This window comes from Sparus aurata, chromosome 19 (genome assembly GCF_900880675.1).
Source record: "Sparus aurata chromosome 19, fSpaAur1.1, whole genome shotgun sequence".
NCBI classification, from domain to species: Eukaryota; Metazoa; Chordata; class Actinopteri; order Spariformes; family Sparidae; genus Sparus; species Sparus aurata.
In genome coordinates this window covers 15182219-15206287 of record NC_044205.1, presented here as the reverse complement: position 1 = coordinate 15206287, position 24069 = coordinate 15182219, and the positions used below count along the sequence as shown (strand labels likewise).

At 41.6% G+C, this 24069-nt stretch overlaps 1 protein-coding gene across 4 annotated transcripts in view; it reads left to right on the top strand.

Annotated features, from left to right (window-relative positions):
• myripb (myosin VIIA and Rab interacting protein b) overlaps positions 1 to 24069 on the top strand; it is a 132512-nt gene that overhangs the window by 73786 nt on the left and 34657 nt on the right. For all 4 annotated transcript variants that reach the window (XM_030398662.1, XM_030398661.1, XM_030398664.1 and 1 more), the window contains exon 4: positions 21498 to 21634. In XM_030398662.1, coding sequence (XP_030254522.1) covers positions 21498 to 21634 — 137 coding nt within the window. The remainder of the gene's footprint in view (positions 1 to 21497; positions 21635 to 24069) is intronic.

The window sequence follows — 24069 nt, the reverse complement described above, 5'->3', positions numbered from 1 at the left end:
CACATGCTTGCTGAGAAATATTATACACACATTTCACTCACATCGTCTTTGTGGGCTTAATGTTCTGGGAAATGGAGGCAGTGTAAATGAATGACAATTAGCTGAAATATGCTAATGTCAGTATCCCACTTCCCCTGTACTGCCGGAGTTCTGGAGGGACTTCAGATGATGTGTATGTACACACCCTTATTGCTCTCCCTCTCTCTCTTTTTTGCTGCATATCAATGGTTGTGCATCGCTCCAGGCCTCTGTCTCATCGCACCTCCTCTCCCATTTTTCAGCACTTTAAATGAGGCTTAGCCGGTGCTTTCGCTGCAGAGCTGACTGCACTCCGCTCACCTTGTTTAGTCGTGATTTCCCACCTGAGCGAGGAGTGCTGTTTGATCTCATTTGTTTAAAATCAGCTGATGTTATTAAGTCTGTACCTGCTGGGCTTCTGGGACTCGCCGGTTGGTGCTGGCCGGCTCCCTGTGCGCTCATCTATTCGCCCCTGCGGTCAGGTATGAGAGTATATACATACATTTTGTGCCTTTATACCTGCTATGTTTTACCGAAAAGTTGTGCTTTCTGGCGTTTGTTGTAGCAATTTCGCTTACAAGGGGATTTTTTTTTTTCCAGTTAATATGCCGATATAAAGTGTTCGTTCTAATTGAAAACTTTGGAGCGGATAATGACTGAACTTACCCTTTAATGTACTTTAGAAAGATTGCGTGCACCAAAAAGAGAATGTCTCACCATATAACAAATATGGACAGTTCAGTGTTATAAAGCTGTTGGCAGCTGTAATACCACAGGACACCTTGCAGCAGGTAGTGGCCTGGAGCATCCACAAAAAAACTGGAACACAATAGGAATCCCTCCTCTCCCTCTCCCTCCCTCTCTCTCTCTCTCTGTCTCTTTCTCCCTGTGTCTCTGTCTTTCGGGCTATTTGTTCAGAGCAGCAGCAGAGGATCTGGGGTGATGCTGTCTGATTCAAACGGGATCAAAGCAAACGTTCATATCAGGGCTGCCAATGGGAGACATATCAAAGTGGCAAACATGCGCACACACACACACACACACACACACACACACACATTCACACAAATTGAAGCATTGTGCACATGAGAGCTCAAAAGTGCACAGAAACACAAACAGACACGTACACACACATATACACCACTGAGGGCTATCTGGTCTTGTGGTCAGTTCTTCAGAAGGAAATCAATCCTTTGTAGGTTTATAATTCATGTAACTTTAGTTATTGGTTATTTCATGGCTAACAAACAATGAAATGCTTTATAAACTATAAATAAAGCTTTAGACCATATACACACAACGGCCATTTTCCTCTGACGTCCTATAAGCATGTGGAATCTGACGAATCATTTTAATTTCCTGATTGAGCAGCAACTGAAAAGGAAAATGGAGCCATGTTTCAAGGTAAAGCAACAAATATCATCACCCATTAGACAACCACTAACATTAGCATTTAACCACTTGCTAGCCAACATTTATTGTTTCATTTCATCCTGTGTGTTATCTCTTACTAGCTTAAACAGATGTTTATATTTTTGCATTTCCCGTCACACTATCAAACAGCAATGTTAGCTGGGAAGTGGTTTAATGCTAACGTTAGCTTTTGGTTGTTTTAGATGTCAGCTTCCCTGATGCCAGGGAAAAATGGCCGCAGTGTGAATAGACATAATTTCAAACTATTTTACTTTGTTTATATGTGGCAGGCCCTGCCACCTTTCTAGCTTCAAACAGTTTTCTTGGGAACGTATTTTCCTCTGAGAGCAGCTTGTTTATTCAGTTTTGGAAAAAAAATAATATTTCATAGTTCAAAACTAGGCAGTGTCCCTTTGATAAATGGTATATAAAACATTTCATCATTTGTTAACAGTGAAATAGATATCAACTGTTGACGTTTAATTATATATGTGTACCATTTATTAATAATTTTCAATATACTGGTTATAATATAATCGCTGTTTATGTGCAGTGCTGTTCATGTCGAGAGGTGTTTCTTGCTCTCACCTGTGAGCTGTGGAAGCTCTGCAGGTTCTATAGTGTAAGCCGAGTTGTACATTCATGAATTTTGAATGAAGCCTCTGTATATATCCTCTCTCGCTCTCACTCTTCTACTCTCACTGTCTGTCGCTCTCTCGTTCTGCATCTCCTCAGCCAAGATCGTCTTAAACGCCACCGAACACCCACGAGACACACAGCTCCGCGCTGTGTTCGTATTTACCTCAACACTATCTGGAGCAGGCACATTTTGGTGAAAATTTGTTTCGGTAAACACTTCCCCCCCCCAGCCTTAGTGAGTAAGTGAGTGTGTTTGACATCCTCTGAACCTGCCTCAAATATCTGATTGCCTTCCTACCTGCAGCAGGCCCGCGCCGGCCCTAATAGCTTCCACCTGGTGTCAGTGCCTCGAATACCAGCAGGCGGATAAACATGCTGTATACGAGCACACTGCTACACACTCGCACACACCTTTTCTCCCAGACACGCACTGGTGTAACACAACATGTAGGACAATTTAACAGCTCCAGGAAGCATATTCAAACACGAGCAGACGCAGGCATCAGGCCACAAAGGCAGAGTGAAACAAACGTCAAAACAGACAAAGTCACAAGGGGACAAACAAGAAAGGGAACGAAGAAAATGAGGCTGATTGTAGGCTTAACACGTATTTTGGTAAGCTCGTCATGCACACTAATCCTTTTCCTCACCACCTCCACATGCCACGACACATGCACAGCTTTTCGCCTTCATCTTGCCGTGGCTTTACAGCGTAGCGGTACGGAGGAGAGCAGCTGGCCAGCATCTGGATTTCTAAGTCAAGTGCAGTTCGTTACTTCATCTCACCACTTTCTATATTTACATCCTCTACTGTATGCTGCTGTGGACTGTACAGAGTCACACACATCTCCTCCTTCAAGATTCATTTAACAGCAGCCAGGATTTACATTCCTCACGGTGGGTTGTCGCCTCAGTGTGCCTTTCCGAGCAATTGTCTTTCCGGCATTTAGATTTACATTTTATACATTTATGTGATGTTTTCTCTCAGCAGTCGCAGCCACAGCACAAACACATAGCTGCGCCTGATAAATAAACATGAACCGAGCAGAAAACTTTCATTTTTTCCGGACAGTAATGGTTTATTCTATTTTGTCACTTATTAAAAGGTGCCCTGTGGAGTTTTCTTGTAAACGAACTAAAAACTGTGTTTACATCCAGTGTTACTCACTAAACTGTATTGTGTGTATCAATGAGGTCTAACAAACATGACGAGGACATGTTAACTGGTTTGCAGTTTTCCCCTTCTCTTGCTTTTTATGGAGCATTGCAGCAAATCCTGGCTTGTTTACTGCCCCTTGTTGATCATTGGAATTGCATGAAGCCATTAGCTGCAGGAATGTCTATCGAGTCACTCGTGTGTGTGCGTGTGTGTGTGTGTGCGCGCATGAGATGAATGAAACATGGACCCAGTCATTGAAAAACAGCTCCATATCACTGTCTGAGGTCGAACACTCCACCGGGAGCCCTAAATCTAAAATATCATATAAACACACATTTTAATTGTCATACACATGATATATTCCTTGTTCTAATGATTTCATATTGATATAATCACATTGACATCGTTTCTTCCCTGATATGCACACTTATTAACAACCAAAATTAAAGCGTGCTTCCCATTACAGCAGTTAAAAGATAATAAAACATTAGTATAAACAAGAAAAACAGCAGTGAAGCAGAACTTGATTTCGGGCCTGTTACACACAGCTCAGTATTGTCAGGCGGGTCTTGGGTTCCTTTCAAACATTCACCTCATTAAGAAAAATGGGATTTCACACCGAGATCCAGATCAAGTGCCTGAGTCACTTTTATTTTAAAGTCACTACATAACACTTTCAACATCGAAACAAAACTCCTTATTGAATGTCGTCATTCAATTAACACAGGCTACACACGTTTAGATACGCACATCAGAGAGTAATGTATCACTTAAAGTACCATTTTTAATGCAGAGAAAAACTAAACCGCAGACCACTATAAATGAGCCTCCATAACATTTCAATGCCAACTGCATTATGTTTGATGCAAATGTTGAGCAGGACACCTCACATACAGCACCCTAATCTGACCACAGGCATGTTTGTGCTGCATCTTCGCATGAAAGGTTCTTAACAAATGGAGTTGTTATTAGCATGATTTATATTATTATTATCGATATTCTGTCCCTGTACACGGGTGAACACTATAAAAAAAAGGCATCAGAAAGAAATCAATGATATAATTGATGAGAAAATCTATTAGGTGTTTAGTGGAAAACACCCCCATTATGCTACTGTTTTATGTTGTGTTTTTATTATTGTGATATTTTTTGTGCCTTTATGTTTCCCCTGTGCTGGGAAAAATCAACCATAAACCTAAGCTCAGTGTTAACTCATTCAACTTATTTGTCCATATCTGAATTTTGTCAAGTTTATTCCTGTAAAGAGAGACAGTGATTATTGTGGGTGAATTTGATAATCGTGAGAACATTGATAATGGCGATTTATCTCATTGACACATTTGATCTGCCTCTGGCAGAGTGTACGTTAACCCACTCACCTTTTAACCACACCCTCAACCTTGTTCATTCCTGGCATGTGGCATTGACATTAAGCATTTAATGCTCTGGACTTATTACTGGACTACATGCCACTAGGCAAAAAAGAAAATCCTACACTAGATGTCTATCCATCCATACATCGGCCTCCCCGTTCTCTTTCTGTATTGACTTTGCCCTCTGATGGAGAGGATCACCTTGATGTCTGCACTGATCGCAGGCAGAGGTCACTGATAATGATCAAAACAATTTCTACTGAGAGGCAGAGGGAGAAGGTGTCTCCCGCCCTCCACCCTCCGCTGCTTCATGGCTTCAATTACTCAGTGTGACGGCATCGCTATGAATAATGCAGCGGTCCCCTGCCCTGGCCCGGAGTACGCTGTACGCCTCAGCGTGCGCGTGCACATGAAAGAGAGAGGCCAAAGGTTCTTATGAATGATCAAAGCCTCAGCTGGATGAAGGACAGCAGCAATGCAGATGCGGTTATACACCACTCATCTAAACGAGCTTGATCACTGAACTCATTCGCAACCCCATGTGATTGTCGTACTCAGCTGTCATTATCCAGCATTTCTATGTTTAATAATGTTTACAGCTGAGCTTTTCTTTGCCCCAGGATGTTTTTGCTTCAGGCGCCTCTGATGCTGTTGAGAGATGTTTTATCCTAATGAGGCTTACATGGGTAATTAAAAGGCTAGATAAAATGTGCCTCAGATTAAAAAATCATAATCCAACTGCACGCCGAAGGCCAAAAACGCGCCCACTGCACCCTGTGGTACGTTCTTCCCGAGGGGTTGTGAACAGTAAGTCACACAAGGTAGAGTTGACTGTCACAGGGGCCATCAGTTGACGAATGACACTGTATTTCGTTTATATGGCATCCATCTCCGCATGCAATCTGTTATCCTCGCCTCCTTTCTCCTACATACAGTCCTCTCATGTGATCTCCGGAGTGATTATACCTGGTATCCATCTGTGTATGACCACAAACATAAACGCCCACCTTGTGGTTATTTATTTTTTTTTCAAATATTAACACTGGTATTAAAGGTTAAATATATGAGACTTCAAACACTTATATAGCAGCAAGCAGCTACTTACCCTGTAGAGATAGATCAGTCCCTCTGTTCGTGTTGCGATATATGAACTTCTCTGTCCTTCGTTCAGGCAGCAGGGAGGGTTGTGCGTGCATTTAGTGGTATAAATCACCACGACCAATGGCATTATACATTGCATAAATTTGCTTACAGCTAGTGGACTACTCCTCTACTTGCAGCTCAAATTACATGTATTATTCAAACTTTTTAGTACTTACTGTTGCTTTAATGGGCTGTCTGCACCAAGAACGATAACTATAACTAGCACTGCAACTGTAACATTTTAAAGATCTTTCCAACTCAAGTGAATTGCAGAGTCCCCACCACAACTACAACGACTACAACAGCGGGGAACCATATAGTCAGGATCATTTTCAGAGCAATTTGATGTGCAATAGAAACACAGGTGGCCAATTAAAATGGATCTGAATTTGTGGGCTCGACACTATCAGGGACATTTTCCTACAAAATCATCCTGCGGGGGGGGGATTTAATATTGGGTTCTAACTGTAAAAATGACTTTTATGTAAGCTAATTGGTGGCATTTTGAAGACACTTCTTAGATGTTCCACTCTAATAACTACGTCTTGGATATTCATACAACTTATTAAACCTTTTTCTATAACACCCAGTATATTAGGCTGCAAATTACACATCATTTTACCTGAAATGGGGTCCCTTAAGATCGTTAAGATCTCTTATTACAATCACCAGGATAATTGATGTTGACTCAGACAAAAGTATGAATAAAATTTGCCTTCAAAAGACGACAACTCTGGGAACCGAGTGCCTTATTCCACTAACTCCTGTCGTCTTTGTAGAATTTAGTGAAACCATTCCTAATGATGGTTTTCTTTTTTCTGTTTCTCCATGAAACACACAGCAGTAACAGGTCGTTATTATCCATTTTCCCGAAGCTGCCGACACAGCTGGAGCACGCAGTGTGTGCTTGACGCGACCGTTTACAGAACGTTATCGTTGATCAGTGTCTGGATACTCACACTGTTATCTTTATAGTCATAGTTATAGTTCTTGGAGCGGACAGCCCTTCAGTCACTGCGTCTCCTGACAGGACAGCAAGTTGGGATCTCAGCCCAGCTGCACACATTTGTATCTTAAAGATGTTGATATGGGTCGTTGTTTTCACTTTGCATCACTGACATCGGCTCGTTAAACATTAAATCAATATATCGATCCAGAACGATGGATTATTACACCTCCAGTGCAGGTTAGTCCTTGTAAGTGCATGTAAGCAGCCCATCACTCTTTGCCAACATGGTTGTGAAACTTTCTCGTTTTAAAGCTAAACACTAGAATATCTGTCTGAAAACATTTTTAAGCTTGAAAAACAAATCCTAATTCTTATTTGATCAGCACAACCTAACTTTACAGTTTGATCTGAGTGTCTTGAGCAGTGTGTGTTCAGATGCTGCTTTCTTTCTTTCTTTTTTAAACTTAATTGTGCGAACGATGCATGCTTTTGTTGTGGTCTGAGATGCTGTTGCTCTAGTGTGATATCAGGTGGCAAAGAATAGTATATATTATATAACCTTTAACTGTCATAGAGCCCATTCAGTAGAAGAATTAAAAGCACAACATTACATATTTTTCACCTAAATATCAGAATATATCTGGCACTCTCTCCTGCAATGAGAAACACTGACGGTTTTATGTTATTGCAACTGCTCCTTCCAACTAATAAGAGATAGATATCAGGTAGTGATTGGAAAATAAAGACTGAGAGAAAGGCCAACGGCAAAATACAAAGGCCAACACAGGCTATTAATGTCATCTCGGAGCAAAGTAAAAGGCGAATGGAGTTTTTTCCTCCTCTGCTGCTGAGCCATTCCCCTCTCAATCCCTCCATCTGTCTCTGTCAACACAAAATCTGAGATGGCACGGTGAAAAACACCACGCTGTAAATGGGAAAGGACGGATGAGTAAGAGAGAGGGGCTGAACGTGTGTGCGTGTGTGCATGCATCTGGTGTGTGTGTGTCCTTGTGTGTTTTGTTTGTGATCTGTGTGCCGGGCATCAATGATTCATCGTCATCCGTCTCCCACGCCCTGTCTGCCAGACTGAGTCGGGAGAGTGTTGTTTGCTCTGTACCAGCGTGTGTCTTACTGGACCTCAAGCTGCGGTCACATTCGCATTTAGTCCACCGAAACTGCCCCGCACTCTGCGCCGCAAGCACTCTAACCCTCGGCCTGACGGGGGTGATGAAAAGAGATGAAGAGAGAGATGAAGAAATAAAAAGCATTCTGTGAGAGTGGTGGAGAAATTTGCAGTCTAGTCTAGTGTAGTTTACAAAAACGGATTGATGGCACGCCACAAGAATAACTACCCTTGCGTTTTGAAAACCGATAAGCGTCTACACAATACTTTTTCTTTTAGCCGAGGATGCAAATCTAAAAGTTGAATGATGGTGAGCTTCGACCTGCTATTCAGCTGGATTGGCCACTGACACAGGAAACGCGTCCTTGCGTTTCTCAGTTGCATGAGCTTCCTTTAGAAATTGATGCAAGTGTGGCTATGCTTTGACACGTCATGCCAGGGGATGAATCAGCATTGCTGGGTTCAAAGTATACAGTAGTTTGTTAAGATGGTCACTATTGGGGCGCCGTTTAGCGGGTTCCACTCCCGGCCCGGGTCCCTTTGCTGCGTGTCACTCCATCTCTCTCTCCCCCTGTTTCCTGTCATATCTTCAGCTGTACTATCAATAAAGCCATAAAAGGCCAAAAAAATACTTAAATAAAATTTAAAAAAAGATGGTCACTGTTACTCAAGACTGGAGGACCTGGCCTCAACTAACCTCATGCTTGCGACGGAGCTCAAGACTGAGGAAGAGGTTAGTCACGCCCTCTGGAGAGAAACGAACCAGCTGCAGGGAAGAGCTTAGGGAGCAGAAAGAGGAGAGGCAGCACGAAGCGTCCCGTCAGAGAGAAACTACCCAGCTGAAGGATCAGTACAAAGAGGCCCTCCAGAGAGAGATTACCCAGCTGAAAGAAGGACAAGGAGCTAATTTACTCACTTTTAGAGGCCCTTGAACTTATTCCAGGCCCAAACTTTTGGAAGAGAAGCTTCCAGAAAAAAAGAAGAAGCGCTCAAGCCTGGAAAAGAATCGACCATGCTGGAGGAAGAATAACAAGTAGAAACTGACGGAAACAGCGTCTGTACTAAATGTACAGACACAATCAAATACAGTGGATGCAAGTAGAGAACCAAAAAGAACACAGCTTGTGCATTTTTGGCCCTTGAAAAAGTCACATTAGTGTCTTTCACTATCTGAGCACTGCCAACACTCTCATTAAGTGACCGAAATCTAATACGAATGTACTAATAAGGTGGTTGGATGGTTAAATATGGCGTCATGCAATCTGCATTTCCATCTGTCTGCACAGTCCGTCACGGCCAGAGGAGGAACGATCTTCCAGTCCTTTCGCTTCACTTACTTTCTGTTGGAGTTAAATATATACTAATAATGCGCAGGAGGCCGAGGTAAATTTGTGTTTGATTTACATCTGTTGTTTTTCTGCGGTTATTCAAAATAATCATATGCTTTGTATGAATATTTAAGTGTTGCATTGTCAACACTTATGTGCCCGGGGGGGGGGGGGGGTTCAAGAGGTGATACGGAGAGAGAGGGAGAGAGAGAGAAACAGCCAGTCAGACTGAGAGAAAGAAGACAGAGTTGTGAGAAGTCGGCTGTTCCAGCGGCGAGTCTTGTTTCTTGGTTGGTGTTGTGTGACTAACTTGATGGGAACTGCTCCCAGGATGAGGGCAGCCAGAGGCTTATTTGGTAAAGCGGGGCGATTCATTGGTTTCCTAATTGGTGGGAGTGCAGTGAAATGGCTGAGTTCATTGGCCTGTTTTTTGGCAGACTTTCTCCTCCAATGAAATGCACTCGAGAGAGCGGCGGATGTGGCCCTCAGGTCACAGAAACACAGGAAGCATTTCAATAGGAAAATACTTAAAGAACAGACAAAACGGACAGTTAAAACTAATAGAGGGGTTTGTCAGGGCTATTTTAATGTCTTAATCTTCATCAGAGGAAAAAGAGATGGTCTCCTCCAGCCAGTTCCATTAATAATAACCATGATATGTCCCTGCAAGATAGAGCCAGACATGCTGGTATTAGTGATCAGATTTGTGGATATGGGGTTTTAAAGCCTGAGTGTGTCTAAGTCTTTAGTCTGCATTTATGTCAGACGCAGAGAACTGCAGCGTTTTAGTCTCTGACAGGCAACAATCTGCACTTAAAAAAAAACTCTACAAATACTCAGTGTCAATCCGATTTCTATTCAGCTGCATGCTGGTGTATAGAACAATAAAGCTCCACTTAAGCTATAAACGACACTGGTGCATTTATGTCTTTAAAGCCGAGGACGTGCATGCTGTCTGGAGCATAGAGGCAACCTGAGACCTTTCTCTAATCTGGGGAGTGTTTTCACATCTGCTCCGGCAGCGATCACCTTACAGACAGTTTACCACCATGCGAAACAGGAATTGAGCATCCAACTTTTTACATTTCCATTCAAATCAGCCTCACGGTAAAGGACACCGCTTTAGAAGGGGGCCGCCTGCCGCAAGTGTCAAGCCTTGATGTCTGGAGCCGTTCTGTAACCTTCTGAGAAACACTTCCCATACACTGTGTTCCTCTGTGAGAAGGCTTTCACAGCTTTCTGGCTTATCTGGCACACACACACACATAGTCTAAAAAACAAATCTTAAAAGAGCAACCGCAGCCAAAGACGGACTCTTTGCCTTTCCTCACTCCTCCATTGAGGATCGATTCACATGGATTACATGGACCAGGGGTGTGCTTTGAAACAGAACTTCTAAAAATAGACCCCACGGAACAAATGCCCCCATATGCCGGGGCTCCACCGTGCCAATCAAACCAATGACCTTTATTCTTAACTTGCTCTTTGTGTCATCCCTTCCCTCTATATCTCCTGTGTGCTCTCTTTCCCCTCTGCTGCTCCTGTCCTCAGTATCAGCAGGTGACAGCAGTATATGTAGCCTGGTGTTGTCAGGCTGGTTCCCTCTGCTCCCTAACAGGCTGTTAGGACTGACACTTCAGTACATTGGGCTCTGGCTGCTTCAGCGAGCCATTCCCTCATTGTCCTGTTTGTCCTTCTCTCAAAGTGACTTGTGCACGATGTCTCAAGGTTTAGATCAGGTTAATGACATCCACCCAATGCCTCTGTCTTTCATTCTCCTTGACTGATTTTACATTTTGCACAGTGTGTACCTCCATACCGCTGACGTTATTATCCTGCTGAGCTTACAAAGACTAGGGGGTGGGAAAATCTCTGCAGGACACATTATTATTGATTGATACACTGGAAGTAAGGATGACTAACCATCTGATTACACAGCAGTCAACAGCTTGGCAAATTTGCAATTAAAACATATATATTCTAAAGGGTAACTCTACCAATACGCATTAAAGGGTGTTTTACATGTCTAGGGGAGTGCTACTGTGTACGTGAAAAAAGTATGTGCATTGTGGGTAATCAAGGCGCCAGGTTTTGATATAAGATGTGGAATAAAAAAGGGGATATCTCTCAATTTTGATAATTTACTTTTAAACTGTCAGCAATGAGTGCAATGCTCGGACAGTGGAGTGATTTTGAAAACCTCTTGCCTACATTACCCACAATGCCAGGCCATTTATCAGATTACATGTAGCTTCTTCCAGGTCACATTAATGTTTAATATTAAAATAATATATTAAAAAAAAAGGTTTCTTGTGTATGGAAGCCCTAAATGATCATGGGTCAAGCACATTATTTTCCCTCTGTTTTCCCCTGACAATTGTTACATTTTGTATGTTTTCTGAGAGTCACAAGTTATAAACAACAAATGCTAATTACCAGAGATAACAAGATAATTTATCATGAGAGAATGACTTAAAATGGACCTTTACATAGACACTGCTCTGCAGCCATATGAACTTAATTGTTTAACCTGTTGATTCGATATGAGAGTATCTGCATTATGACTGCTGTAGGGATCGGTGTCATTATGTAGTGCTTGTTTCCACACTGACCTTTTAGAGAGGAGAGACCTGTGAGGAGTAGGTGGCTAGAGTGGTTATTTGCTCGAGGAAATTATCTTGTTATATCGGGAAAACAACATTTCCTTGCCCGCAATAATGACATAAATAACATATGATTTTGTGAACTTGTTATCGCTCTAAAACAGAGTTAATAATATGTTCGACCCATGAACGTTAAGGGCTTCCGCACTTGTTCACCCATTGTGTAAGCTCTAAAATCCTGTTATTTCAGTGGATTTTCATTTCCTGGCCGAGGTGTTTGATGACATTAAGAGGGATAAATTCAAGGTTCCCATTCAGACAGTGACCTCAAAAAAAACCCACAATGTCATGCCACCTTATTGAGATTTAATTACCACCATGGGCTTTGTAGTTCTCTCTCAACATATTTGACAAATTAATTTTGTTTACAGACAGTTGCCGCTTTCAACCTCTAATCATATCATGATTTTGGCTCCATGTAATTGCTCAGATAAGGGCTGCGGGGAGCTGCCGTTTTCATTATCCTCACAGAATAGCCAGATGGAGAAAGACCGGAGCGGTGGAGAGCGTAACCGCAGTCTATTCTGTCGCTGAATTTCCCACGTTGCTGGGCTGCTGCAGAGCTCTGCCTCTCTGCGTGCTCCCCTTAAAATCCCATGTGGTCCTCTGGCTGTGCAGAGGCAGGAGGCTGAGAGCAGATTATCTCACTTCCCCATATGCTCTATACAGTACATCCACACGGAAATATATGTAAATGTACCACAGCCTGAGAAAAAACCTGTCTGTGCAGCTTTGTGATCTCATTTAGAGAATGTTGAAAAATGACCCATATCTGATGTCATCATGAGCGGACCTCCATCCTTAAATGACCCACATGTGCAGCAGAACAACAGCAAATGATGTGACATCTGGCCAGCTGTTACAGGAGCCAAATTTGGGTCCATGCCCTAACCCAATTGACTCAAAGGCCAGATTACACTACTGTGCGGATGCTCTCGTTTTATTTGAAACAAGTCACCTCCCCGAATGTTAATTATATTCTACTCCATGCAGTAACAATAACACAAACTGTGGATACTGGTACTTCAGACTGTAGCCACTGGGAAACAGATACAGATTTCAAACTCATGAACAAAGTCCAAAAGACCAAATAGTTCTCTTTTTGTTCTGAGTTGCATTCTTAAGTTTTAGCTATTTGCTTGTCAGAGACAAATGCTTCACAGAATCAAGTCACAAAAAGTGTGGTTACCCAGAAGCTGCTGAGAAGTAGAATAACAGGCTATTGTATTACAGGACAATGATAAAGGTGCAGATTGATACTCTTATTACATTCATCCTTGAATCTACAGTGGCGACAGTGTGAGCTAGTGCTGTTTCAGGATGCAGTGATACCATTATATCAGGTGTCAGAGGTGAGAAGGTTAGAACAGGATACCCTATGAAAGAAATGCCATTAGACCCTGAGTGAGAGTTTTACATAACATTTCAGAAATATAGAGAATATTAGATGTCTCTAATGGAGAAAATTGATTATTTAGCTGATATGTTTGTTTCTGAACCTATAGATGAGGGTCAAGGTCTGAACTTACTTTTCAGAGGTGCATTATTTTTTCATGCACTGGTCAATTTGAGGCTCTCGCTTTTATAACATGTCTTAGTCCAGAAGGGAAAAAAACAAAAAAGCACAATAGGTCTCCTTTAAGGACATTCAAAAATCAATACCGATTCAGCACTGAATCATAGCGTACGTGGTATAAACTAGATCTGACATATTAATTCCTAAAATTCAAGACTGCTACTTTAGGAAACCAGACACCATGTGAGCACTTTGTCCCAATATAACTCATTTCCAGTCATCCATACAGTGCCACAGGCTGTCCCTGCTGCCGACACATTCATCTGTAACACCCTGTGGATGGCGAAGGTCTGAAAAGAGTGCCGGGTGATAAAGAGGAAGAGAGAGAAGAGAAAAGGGAGCGGAGAGTAAAGATGACAGCTTTAGGTCTTTAAAGAGAGAGCCAGTAGGAGTAAGAGGGAAGAAAATTGCTTAAATTGAGACTTTTTAAAGACGTGGGTTAGTGAAGTAGATGTAGGAGAACACCCTGCTGTGAACCTGCAGTAGCTTTCCAGGTAAAATGCTGCAGTATACTGGAGACACAATAATAACAGTGCGTTTTTAAACTGCTGCGGACCACACACTGCATGCAAATGTGTCTCCGGTTGTATACGTCTGTTCATTTAATGACTCCCTGCTCTGCATGGGAGAGCCTGCCAACCGCTGTAGGAACAGACACTGTTTTCTATAGACCGTGCTTGTATACAGTCAAAGTGTGCTTTTCGCAGAGGACATTTCCAGCAGAAGACGGGAGAAGGCAGAGGGAAATAATAAGAGAAGAGGGAGAACGAGTGCATGGACACAAACACACCTCTAACCACCTCATTATCCAAGAGGAGCTCTTTAAATATGCATCTTCCTGTTGATCTGAATGTCAATCACAGAGGCACATGCAGGCGATCAGCATTCTAGCTGCTTCCTGGAAAGGTTATACGCAGAAGCACTGCTGCAAGAGAGTTGTTTTCCTGCCCGCTGCAAAACCAGACGCTGTTTTAAATCATCCCGACAGGTTGGTATGACTGTGCCCCGGAAATCTCATACTGTAGTCTTTTCAGCAGTTGACCCGCGACCTTGTCCTTTGTCCTTCAGCCTGTTCTGCCCGGGCTGAATATATTTTGAAAAGAGGCTTTTAGAGGAATACACAGATGCCATAGCTCAGGGGAAAACCTCTGCAATGAATATTCAAAATGATGCCTAAAATATGCACACATTTTCTCAGTACTTAGTGCAAACAGTAGCTGACATCCTACATGTTTGTATTTAGTAAACACACACACACACACAAGGAGGTGAAAATACATATCTATATGCCTTTGGACTCACACAATCTCGTTTCTCTCTCTCTCTTTAAAGTACATATTTTGTCGGACTGTGCATCCTTCTCACAAAATCTGAAATTTTCAGTATGTATAGAAAATAAATTGTCTCCAGATCTGCTCTGAAGCGTTCAAATTCACAGCCACAGAAGCGGCAGGAGATGCAGATGAAAGGCCATTATTTCTTATTTGGAGTTAGATTTCCTCCTAGTCCTCATAACCAAATGAATCAATATTAATATTCCTTCCCCGCTGAGTGCACTATAGTTGTTCTTGAACAGACACGTTTTCAGCTGAAGACATATTTGGGCTGCAGTTTACATATTTGTATAACAGATTAGTGACAGCAAGTCAGAATAATGGTAACGGTTACTTTCTTACACGGAATAGGACCGAATTTGGTTGCCCACCACACCTTCCCCGTCATTTAGCAACACACTGAACCTCTATTGATACTCTGATCCTGGACCTCCCTATAGAGGAGGACAAGGGTAAAGGTATATTTTTCCTTTCTTCGTAAATCCATAAAGTATCATCAAACACAATATTGATCATTATTCTTATTGTATTCCTTTATAGCACCATTGGACAGTTGCATATGTGATGCTAGCAGCTGCACAGGCTACAATAGAACAAATTTTAACCAGTTAGCTGAGTAGAAGCATCGACTGATGGTCCTGTAGGAATAGTAAGACATTGTCTGCATAAAGGCTCATTTTGTTTTGGCTGTTGGATGTTCGTATACCCCTAATAACTTTGTTCTGAGGGATTTGGGTGCTAGTACGGAAAATGTAGAAATCTTCTCTTGTCCCCCCGTGTAAAGTGTTTTTATATTAAGCCACCCCATTCGCAGTGATAGGTTGTTGGTATTTGTATGGATTGGTCTTCCTTTGATAATACTTCTAATGAACACTTGTAGTGCTCCCATACATGCATCCCATACGCTTTCTGTTTATATTTGTCATGTCTCATATTGTGTATTGTTTGTGAAATATTATTGTACATGCCAACAAATGACTACATTTGCCGAATTAACAAGCAGGGACAAATAATTTAACTAATTCAATAATTTTACCCTTTAAAAAACATAAACATTTTGCCACTGGACAAACAGCGGTTTATTTTTGTCTATGTATTTTCTCATGTCAATATTCGTGAAATTGTCTTTTCACTACTCTGATTGTCTTCAACATTACTGCAAAGTTAATTAACTAGATAGTGGGTGATTGTTGACATATCTTCATACATTCTTATAACAACTGTATTCTAGTAACATACGCTGCTGCCAAGCAATGGTCATCGCTGCGCGGGTATTCACTTGAACGAACATCACTAAGCCTGATAACATCAGTAGGCTTAAGTGTGGTTGGTGCAACTGATGTAACTTTCATATTCCCTCATAAAAATAGATTTTTTTTTTCATTCCTGGTACACAATGATGAGCAGATATAAACAAAGCAACTCTGTCCTAGACATAATAACTCCTCCAGCTTTTCACTCATTAAGACCTCACAACACGAAGGCTTTATCTTCCCAAACATCAGACTCTTTGATCTAACCCTGGAGCTGAGAACAATCTCATATTTTTGCCTTTATGTTTCCTCTATTAACAAGAGCAGTCACTCTGCAAGTCTTCAGAAGAGACTTTTTGATGTTCCGTTAGTCAGCCCCCACCCTTCGTTCTTCTCCCTTCGCTCCCATCCCTACAGCAGCTTCAACAGAAGCTGAACCAATTCATTAGAAGGCTCAGAAAGTCAATTATGGTAATGGTTCCCTTTGCCAGGGGAGAAGGAAACTCAGCAAAGCCAGATACTTTTTATTGCACTTCTTCTTCTTTATATTTTATTTAGACCTCATTTAGATGTGCAAATCAATCTCTTGAAGTTTAAAGGGCAAAAGGGCTGGAGAGGCGAGGAGAGGATGAGAAGGGAGGCGTCGGTTCCCAAGAATCCACGCAGTCGAGGAAAGGCGAGGCGATGATAGACGAAGGGTAGACCCAGTGTCAGGAGACCATCCACAGGAATCCCTCTTACTTATTCATGCAGCAGCCGAGCATCAGGGAATCTCCCAGCCTCATTATGAAATGTGTATTTGCCAAAGCTCACATAGCAGTGCAGCTCTTGCTTGAAAGCCTCTGCTTATCCACTCCACTCTCCTCCCTTCTCCCTCTCTTTTTTAGATCAGATCACTCTAGGGAAGCAATGTCATGCTTCATTCATCGAGGCGCCTCTCCCACTGTCCTAAATCCCCCCCTCTCTCTCTCCTTCAAGGGAAAGCTTGGCTAATTTCAACAAGTTTGTGTAGCTGGTATGGAAGGGAGCAGATGCCAGAGCTGAAGTTTGCATTTACTTATCATCTGTTTTTGTTCCAGTTTGAGTGACAGGCGGAGGAGTGGGAACAATGCACCAGTGAGCAGCTACATTTAAAGGCAAAACATGTATGCATGCACATTGAAACAGGGTAAAATAAACTTTTTGGGTGACATTTATCTTAAAAAGGTTTTTGTTTTTTTCAAGCCTTAAAACCTCTGTAACTTAAGATGCAAACATGTCTGTCTACCTATCGTGGTACCTACAGTCGTATCCTAATCCAGTGTTTTAATCAAGCCATTAGCTAACTACATTTAGTGGGGTTACTTGTTTTGTCAAGAAAAGGCCTCTTTCCTAATAGCACAATCATTGTGTAGTATTTCCTGACTTTCCTGACTTCCTGAGGCTAGGATAACTTTAGCAGCTATGTATTAATCTCTTGTATTTGAGGAGGTTTACGCTTCAGCAACCCAAGCCGAACTCATCGCCCAAGTTTGCCTTGTGTTTATCAAATATATATATAGTGGTTAGTCTTCATAATGAAATGTAACATTAATGTGAAAAATTACTTTTTGAAAATGCAAATAATAAGCCATAAATCTGACCTATCTTGCTTGTCCTAGCCTAGGTTAGCTGAGCAGCTAACTTAGGCTTTGGACTATTTCTCCAAATCTTCCATCTGAATTACTCCCAACTCCTGTTCTGTGACCTCTCCAAGCCTGATCCTGCTGCAGAGCTCTGTTTTTTAGTCCATATGTCAGGGTTTTCATTGGACCATTTGTGATTGGGTTGCCTTCTTTGCTACAAAAATGCAATGAAAGGCTTAGATATTCATAAAATTTGTACTAAGTACTTAGTTATGTTATTGAAAATGTAAAAAAAAAAATGTAAACACATTGTGTTATGTATATAAGTAAAATTACAGTAATTTGAGCAGTTGGTGGACACAAATTATTTTCTGAGGCGATTCTAGGATGTTTGTTGAAGCAACACTCACTCATCACTGAGTTTGAAAGTGAGAAAGTATTACATATTCATTATTAAAAAAAAAAAAAAAACTAAAACAAAACAAATTAAAAGGAGAATGTATCTGCTGACACTAGAAAAGGAGTCAGCTGCCTATTCTTAGTGGGTGTGCACCCATTTAAAAACTCTTATCAGCGCTTATTTTGTGTAAAAATGAAAGCTATAGCTGCAACTAAGTAATCTAGTCAGCCCACAAACCCATCCATACTCACTGGCCAGAAATGTTAGGTCTGCTTTTGTCCAACTCAGTCTGAAGTCAAGGACTCACTGTTATAACTATTAAATGTGCCACAGTTATCCTTGACAACTTCATACAAACTGTGGTAGAACTGAGCAGCTGTAAAGCAGGCTGAGGGTTAGCAGTTAACAGTCAATTATTCATCAAGAGTGTGACCATGCAGGCATACAGCTTAATTTGTAAGTGAATTAAGATTCCACTCAGATAACAATATCTCCACCATAACCTTGCAGCCCTCTCTTGATCCTCAATACGCCTTTTCACTACAAAGGTTGCTTCCAGTGGCTCCAGCTCATTTCAGAGTGGAACCTATTTGTATTTCTCCCTCGTATGATGCCACCTTGGCGATGCGGCGCTCCTTCAGATTCATTTCTGTGCCTTCTTCCCCGGGCCCATGAGGAGATAAAAGAGCAAGGCCTCCTCGCTGGAGCTCGGCAGCTACCATTAGAGCGACTAGGTTGACCTGTGGCATGAAATTAAGGAGCTGAGGCCCATTGAGCAGCCCAGCTGATAGAGGCCGAGGATAATAAATCCACTGAGAAAGATGAGGGGAGGGAAGAGTGGAGGGAGGTTAAGAAGGAGGGGGGTGTAGGGATGGATGTGGCAGCCCGTTCAGCCTCAGGGGCACTCAGGATCCCTTTATAAGCATGGCTATTTTCACCCTCTCCTTCAACGGCCTGACTCTTCATTGAGCAGAAGCATCGACACGAGCACACACGCTGAAACAGTCTGTCATGTACTGTGTGTACTCTCTTTTTCCTAACAGTGCTCTTTCGTAAGAGAGGAGATTCAGTTAATGGCATAAACGGTATGAAGAGTTTGCATAATTTTAGTGACGCAGTTGCCAGATACAAAGGTTACTGACAGAAACGGAAGAGGAGGAATATTACTTCATCAATCAACATTTGAGACTTGTCAGATAGCTTTTCATCAGCAGTGGTGGTTGTTTAATGGTCTACCAGCAAAGGAAGTTTGACCACGGGATTATTTGTGTTCATTCACATTACTCACAGGGGTGTTTATTCCTCCCAATTAGACTGATTATTTTACGATACATTAGCCACAAGCTAACGAGCAACAACATGGGGTGTATATCTTGTGTTTGCAATCAGGTCAATGACTGAACTCAGCACTCACCAGACTCTCTCTTCCCTTTCCCTCCAGTCAATATAACAGCACACCAACAATCAACAGTGTAGGTTACCTCACCAAATCGCTGCCACAGTCAGGTTGATAAACAGGGATGAAGATACAGTAAATCCACTTCTAAAAGCCTTTTCACAATAAGCACAGACTTTCATCTGTCAAATTTGCACGGAAATGTAAAAAAAAAACATGCTTTTTTTTAAGCTGATGTCCGGGTCAAAATGGGAGGAAACCTTCTCACAGCATCCACTACTGTATGACAAACCACAATGACTACCTCAACAATTAAGTCAGAGACAACATAGGGCTTGAGATCACCCAGCAGCTGGGATAGAAGGTAATGTAGCTCATATTCTCTTGATTATGTTATATGGCAGTCAAAGAAAGTGGATTTTTTGCGGAAAAACAAAAAATACCAAATGTACTTATGAACATTTCTGCAAATGGGTGGATGGGAAAGGGGATGAAAATGGAACTCGGTACCCTGGATAATTTGCACCAGACCTGGTTCGCATGGTTGTCAAGATGAAAACGCGGATTTTCCGTCCTGCTGCTCCACATTGCACTGGTGGGAAATGGCTAATAGTCCCATAAGGTAAATAGACTCAAAATCAGAGCAGAATCCGATGTGACTCTGGGTGATAGTTCCTTCAGGTGGTCTGGCTCGTCAAACGTCTTTTACCGACAGCAGAAATGATTAAATGAAGAGTCCATTTGTCAACCTTTGAACACTGAACAATATTCCCAGCTTGTCTGTGGCTCTCAGCTCATTCATTACCTACGTCTACAAGGCTTTAGCAACCCAGGCATCATTTGTTTACATGATCACTTCATTATTATACAGTGTTTTCTTGATATTTGTTGCCAATAGAAAATGTAGAATAATTAATATATGAGCCTTATATTTAAAGGGAAGGTGTTTCTGGTAATGTTTCAACCAAACATGATCTGTGTTGGGCAAATAGTGTAAAACCATTCACTTCATATTGACTTGATTTTTATACCTATGGATGTTAAAACGTCTTTGTCAGTAGTTACATACAAAATATGAGAAAGTAAAAGACAGTAACTGACAAAAGGTGAACTTACGGTATCAAAGGACACTCACTCTGTTACTGAATACACTACTGAAGTAGTTATGAATGCACAGGGGATACATACTTTTATTTCATGAACAAAAATGTTAATACCTGCAAAAGTGAAACACACATCGGTACCACTCAGTAGTCGCTCTCTTCAATACACTATATGAACCTGTAAATGTGCATGTTCTCGGGTGTGTGTGTGCTGGTTATTTGTATAGCATCTTGTCACAACAAGAAAAAAAAGCCAAAATGTGAATATAATAAATGATAAATGGCAATGAATAGGCCGTGTTTGTGTCTGTCATCTTGTGTTTGTTTGTCCTCACCAATTTGGGCGCCAGCGGCATGAAAAAGCACAAAAAGAGCAGCAGGGACTGCAAGATTAAACACATAGTTGGCAGAGTTTCATGCAATCCGACGCAACACTGGCGCAAAGGGAGCGCTTTTCTGAAGGCTTTTCATAACCCCCCGCCCCTCCGTTATGAATTACTGCTTATGTAATTGGTTGGCATTCGAGCAGGAAAAGCCTGGAAAATGATGTGACGTCACATCTGAAAAACCCTCATTGCAGTCATCCGCCTGAACAATACACAGCTTGGATCCGGCATGATAACACTTTGAACAAATAATATCTTTAATACAGCCTCCACAGAGAGAACAGCGCCAGTGATTCACCTTAAAAACAATAGCAGTTGACAACAACACAAAAGCACAGTCCTGACTGGCTCCAGCTTTGATTGGATTCCATCACTCAGAACGGCCTCCTCAGCCTTTACATAACTGAGAAACGTCTATACGGTCTGGTTATCTACATTCTGATAATCAAAGAGACTCAATTGAAGCAGATTTTAATGGGAGTCTTGGCTTTAAGTCAAGTTATAATCCTGGTGTAATTATAATCAAATCTGATTCCTGCCAGTTTCTTTGCCATCTGTTCCCTTTGACTTAATATCATGTTTTCCCCTCTTTTCTTTCCTCCCTCCTCCCTTCCATCTTTCTTTTCCTTGACTGCAGGATTTTAAGGACACAGTCGCTTGAGTGGTATTATAACAATGTGAAGAGTCGCTTCAAGAGGTTCGGCAGCGCCAAGGTATTGAAGACTCTGTACAGGAAGCACATTATAGAGAGAGGAGCGCTCTCTGATCTCCCAGGTAACTCTTACATTTTTCTTAATCAGCCACGCATGGTCTTTGTTACACTGCCATGCTTTTGTTGTTGTTGTTTCTCTTTTTTCATATGTTATATCTTTTAACGATTTTGATTGCAGAGCAGCCCTCTGTGTCTGCGCGGCATCGTGTCATTTTGTGATTAAGGCAATTTCACAGAGTTGGCCAGAGAGACGTGATATAACTTCCTCAGCTCGAGAATGAAAATGGCTTCATTTGATATGCGTGGCTCGAGTTGGACATTAAGAGTGAACACAGACAAGCTCACTTGATTGCTCATTAGTTTGCTTTGTTGAATGATCACTCACTTTGTTTTACACGTTTTTTTTTTCCCCCTCTGCCTGATTTACTTAATCGCTTTGTCACTAGTATGTAGAATCAAGGAGATAAATACACACATCCTCAGAGTTAAGTTCAGGGTGGGCTAATGTTATGTGCAGCTATTTGTATTTTCACTTATCGTACTTAGTTTGAATGAATCTGACCACAACATCTGATTTAATTTGTGACAAAGTGGCTGCAGTTTGATCATTATTTTCTCTCTGTTGCGGTGGCACCTGCAGGGTTCAGCAGTAACTTGGATTATGTCATCAGATTACAAAATATAAGTAACTATTATCATCCCAGATTACGTTTGAAAAAATATGTCATTGGATTATGGTAACATTGTGAAGGATTACGTGATTACCTTTTGATTATGGCTTAAAAATAATGGAAATCATCCCTTCGGCAGCGCAGCTATATTCATATAGCATCGTCCAGACCCAAGGCAAACTTAAAGGGATTAACAGTTGCAGAGGAATACACTCAAAATAAGATGTTTTTCAGAAATTGCTTTTGAAAGACAATCAAAACAAAAAGCAATACCAGACAAATAAAAAGTTCCATATTAAAAAGAAGGTATGAACCTTATAATCTGTAAAACACGGTAGACAGTAATGCTTCAAAATCTGATTTAAATGAACAGACAGTTTTAGCAAACATATGGTATTCAGGGAGCTTGTTTCGCAGGTGGAGTGCATATTCAACTAAAAGCTGCTTCACCTCTCTTTGTTTTGATCGCGGGAACACAGAGTGAGCCCCTCTCAGATGATCTGAGGGGTCGGGACGCTCACATGTTGTCGAATACCCACAGGACATCTGTAGTTTGTGCCTGTGCTGTACTGTCAATGCGGAGAATTTAAAATGCATTTCTTTGAGATGTTTAAAGAGAACAAATTATATATCTGGAGCTCACATTTTTGTAGCTGCACTCATTTTTGCTATTATAAGGTGCCATATGTAGTAAAGCTAGTAAAAGTCTTCAGATTAGATTACATATGTTTGTATTTTACTCATTAGAAAAATTGCAGGCTCAATTTGACCCAACCCTGCTCACCCATATATTTGAACGTGCATACCTGACAATTCCAGTTTTCACTCCTGGTGCCAGATTATTGACATTTGCCTCCTGTCTCACCTATTCGTCCTGTCGCTTCCGCCCTGCAGACTGTAATCCTGCATCTGTTTATCCTCTTCCTCTTGTTCTTTTAGAAGGGTCTACCTTCATAAAGAGGGTTTTTCACAGCCTGATGTTGGCAGGTCTGAATGTATGCGCTCCCAAAGTGTGTGTATAGCAGTGTTGGTGCTTGTGAATGTGTCAGTGGTCGTGATGGTGACAGCCTGCGGGTGAGCTGCCCCGCGGGACTCGTCCTGCCCAGTTAATCCCTGCGGCGGCTCAGGCCACTTTGCGTCCTCAGTGAATTGTTCCTTTGCTGGACAGCAGCGGGCAGCTTTTATCCAGCCTCCCCCGCTTCAGATAACATTGTTTTTTGAACCGGCTGCAACATGATCAGTCTGCCTCTGCGGCTGGCTACAAGGCATTATTTCAAACCCCGGTACATGGAATTAAAGGGATGAAGGGAGCACAGACGGGATAAATCAGAGCAGACTTGATGCAGAGCTGGACGAGGGTGAAATGAGAGGATGTTGAGGAAAACTGTGACCACAAGTGACGTTTTATTTTATACATAAGGCGTCAAGTGGTGTGGTCGGCCAGAGCGATATAGACAGAATTAATACAATAATAAGACATTATTTCTGCTTCTGTGCAACCCACACAGAACATTTATAATGTAAGTGTGTTATTGCTGAACTTTATTAAATTTTCCTTTTTGCAGACAGCACGTCTACCCATTGTGAAAGCCGGCACAACTCTGAATCTAAAAATATGTTGGTCAGAAAGAAGCTTTTAAGAATGGAGCCTAATAACATGGTCTGTCAGTTCAGTTTGGGTATTTTATTGGTCCGCAAGTATTTTTTGCAGCATAAAAACCTGAAAACATAACTGCAAGTGGAGATATAAATGTGTTTGCACTGCCCGGATAATACAGACATAAAGAGTAAGGACATTGCAAAAATAATAGTGGTGGTAACATAAA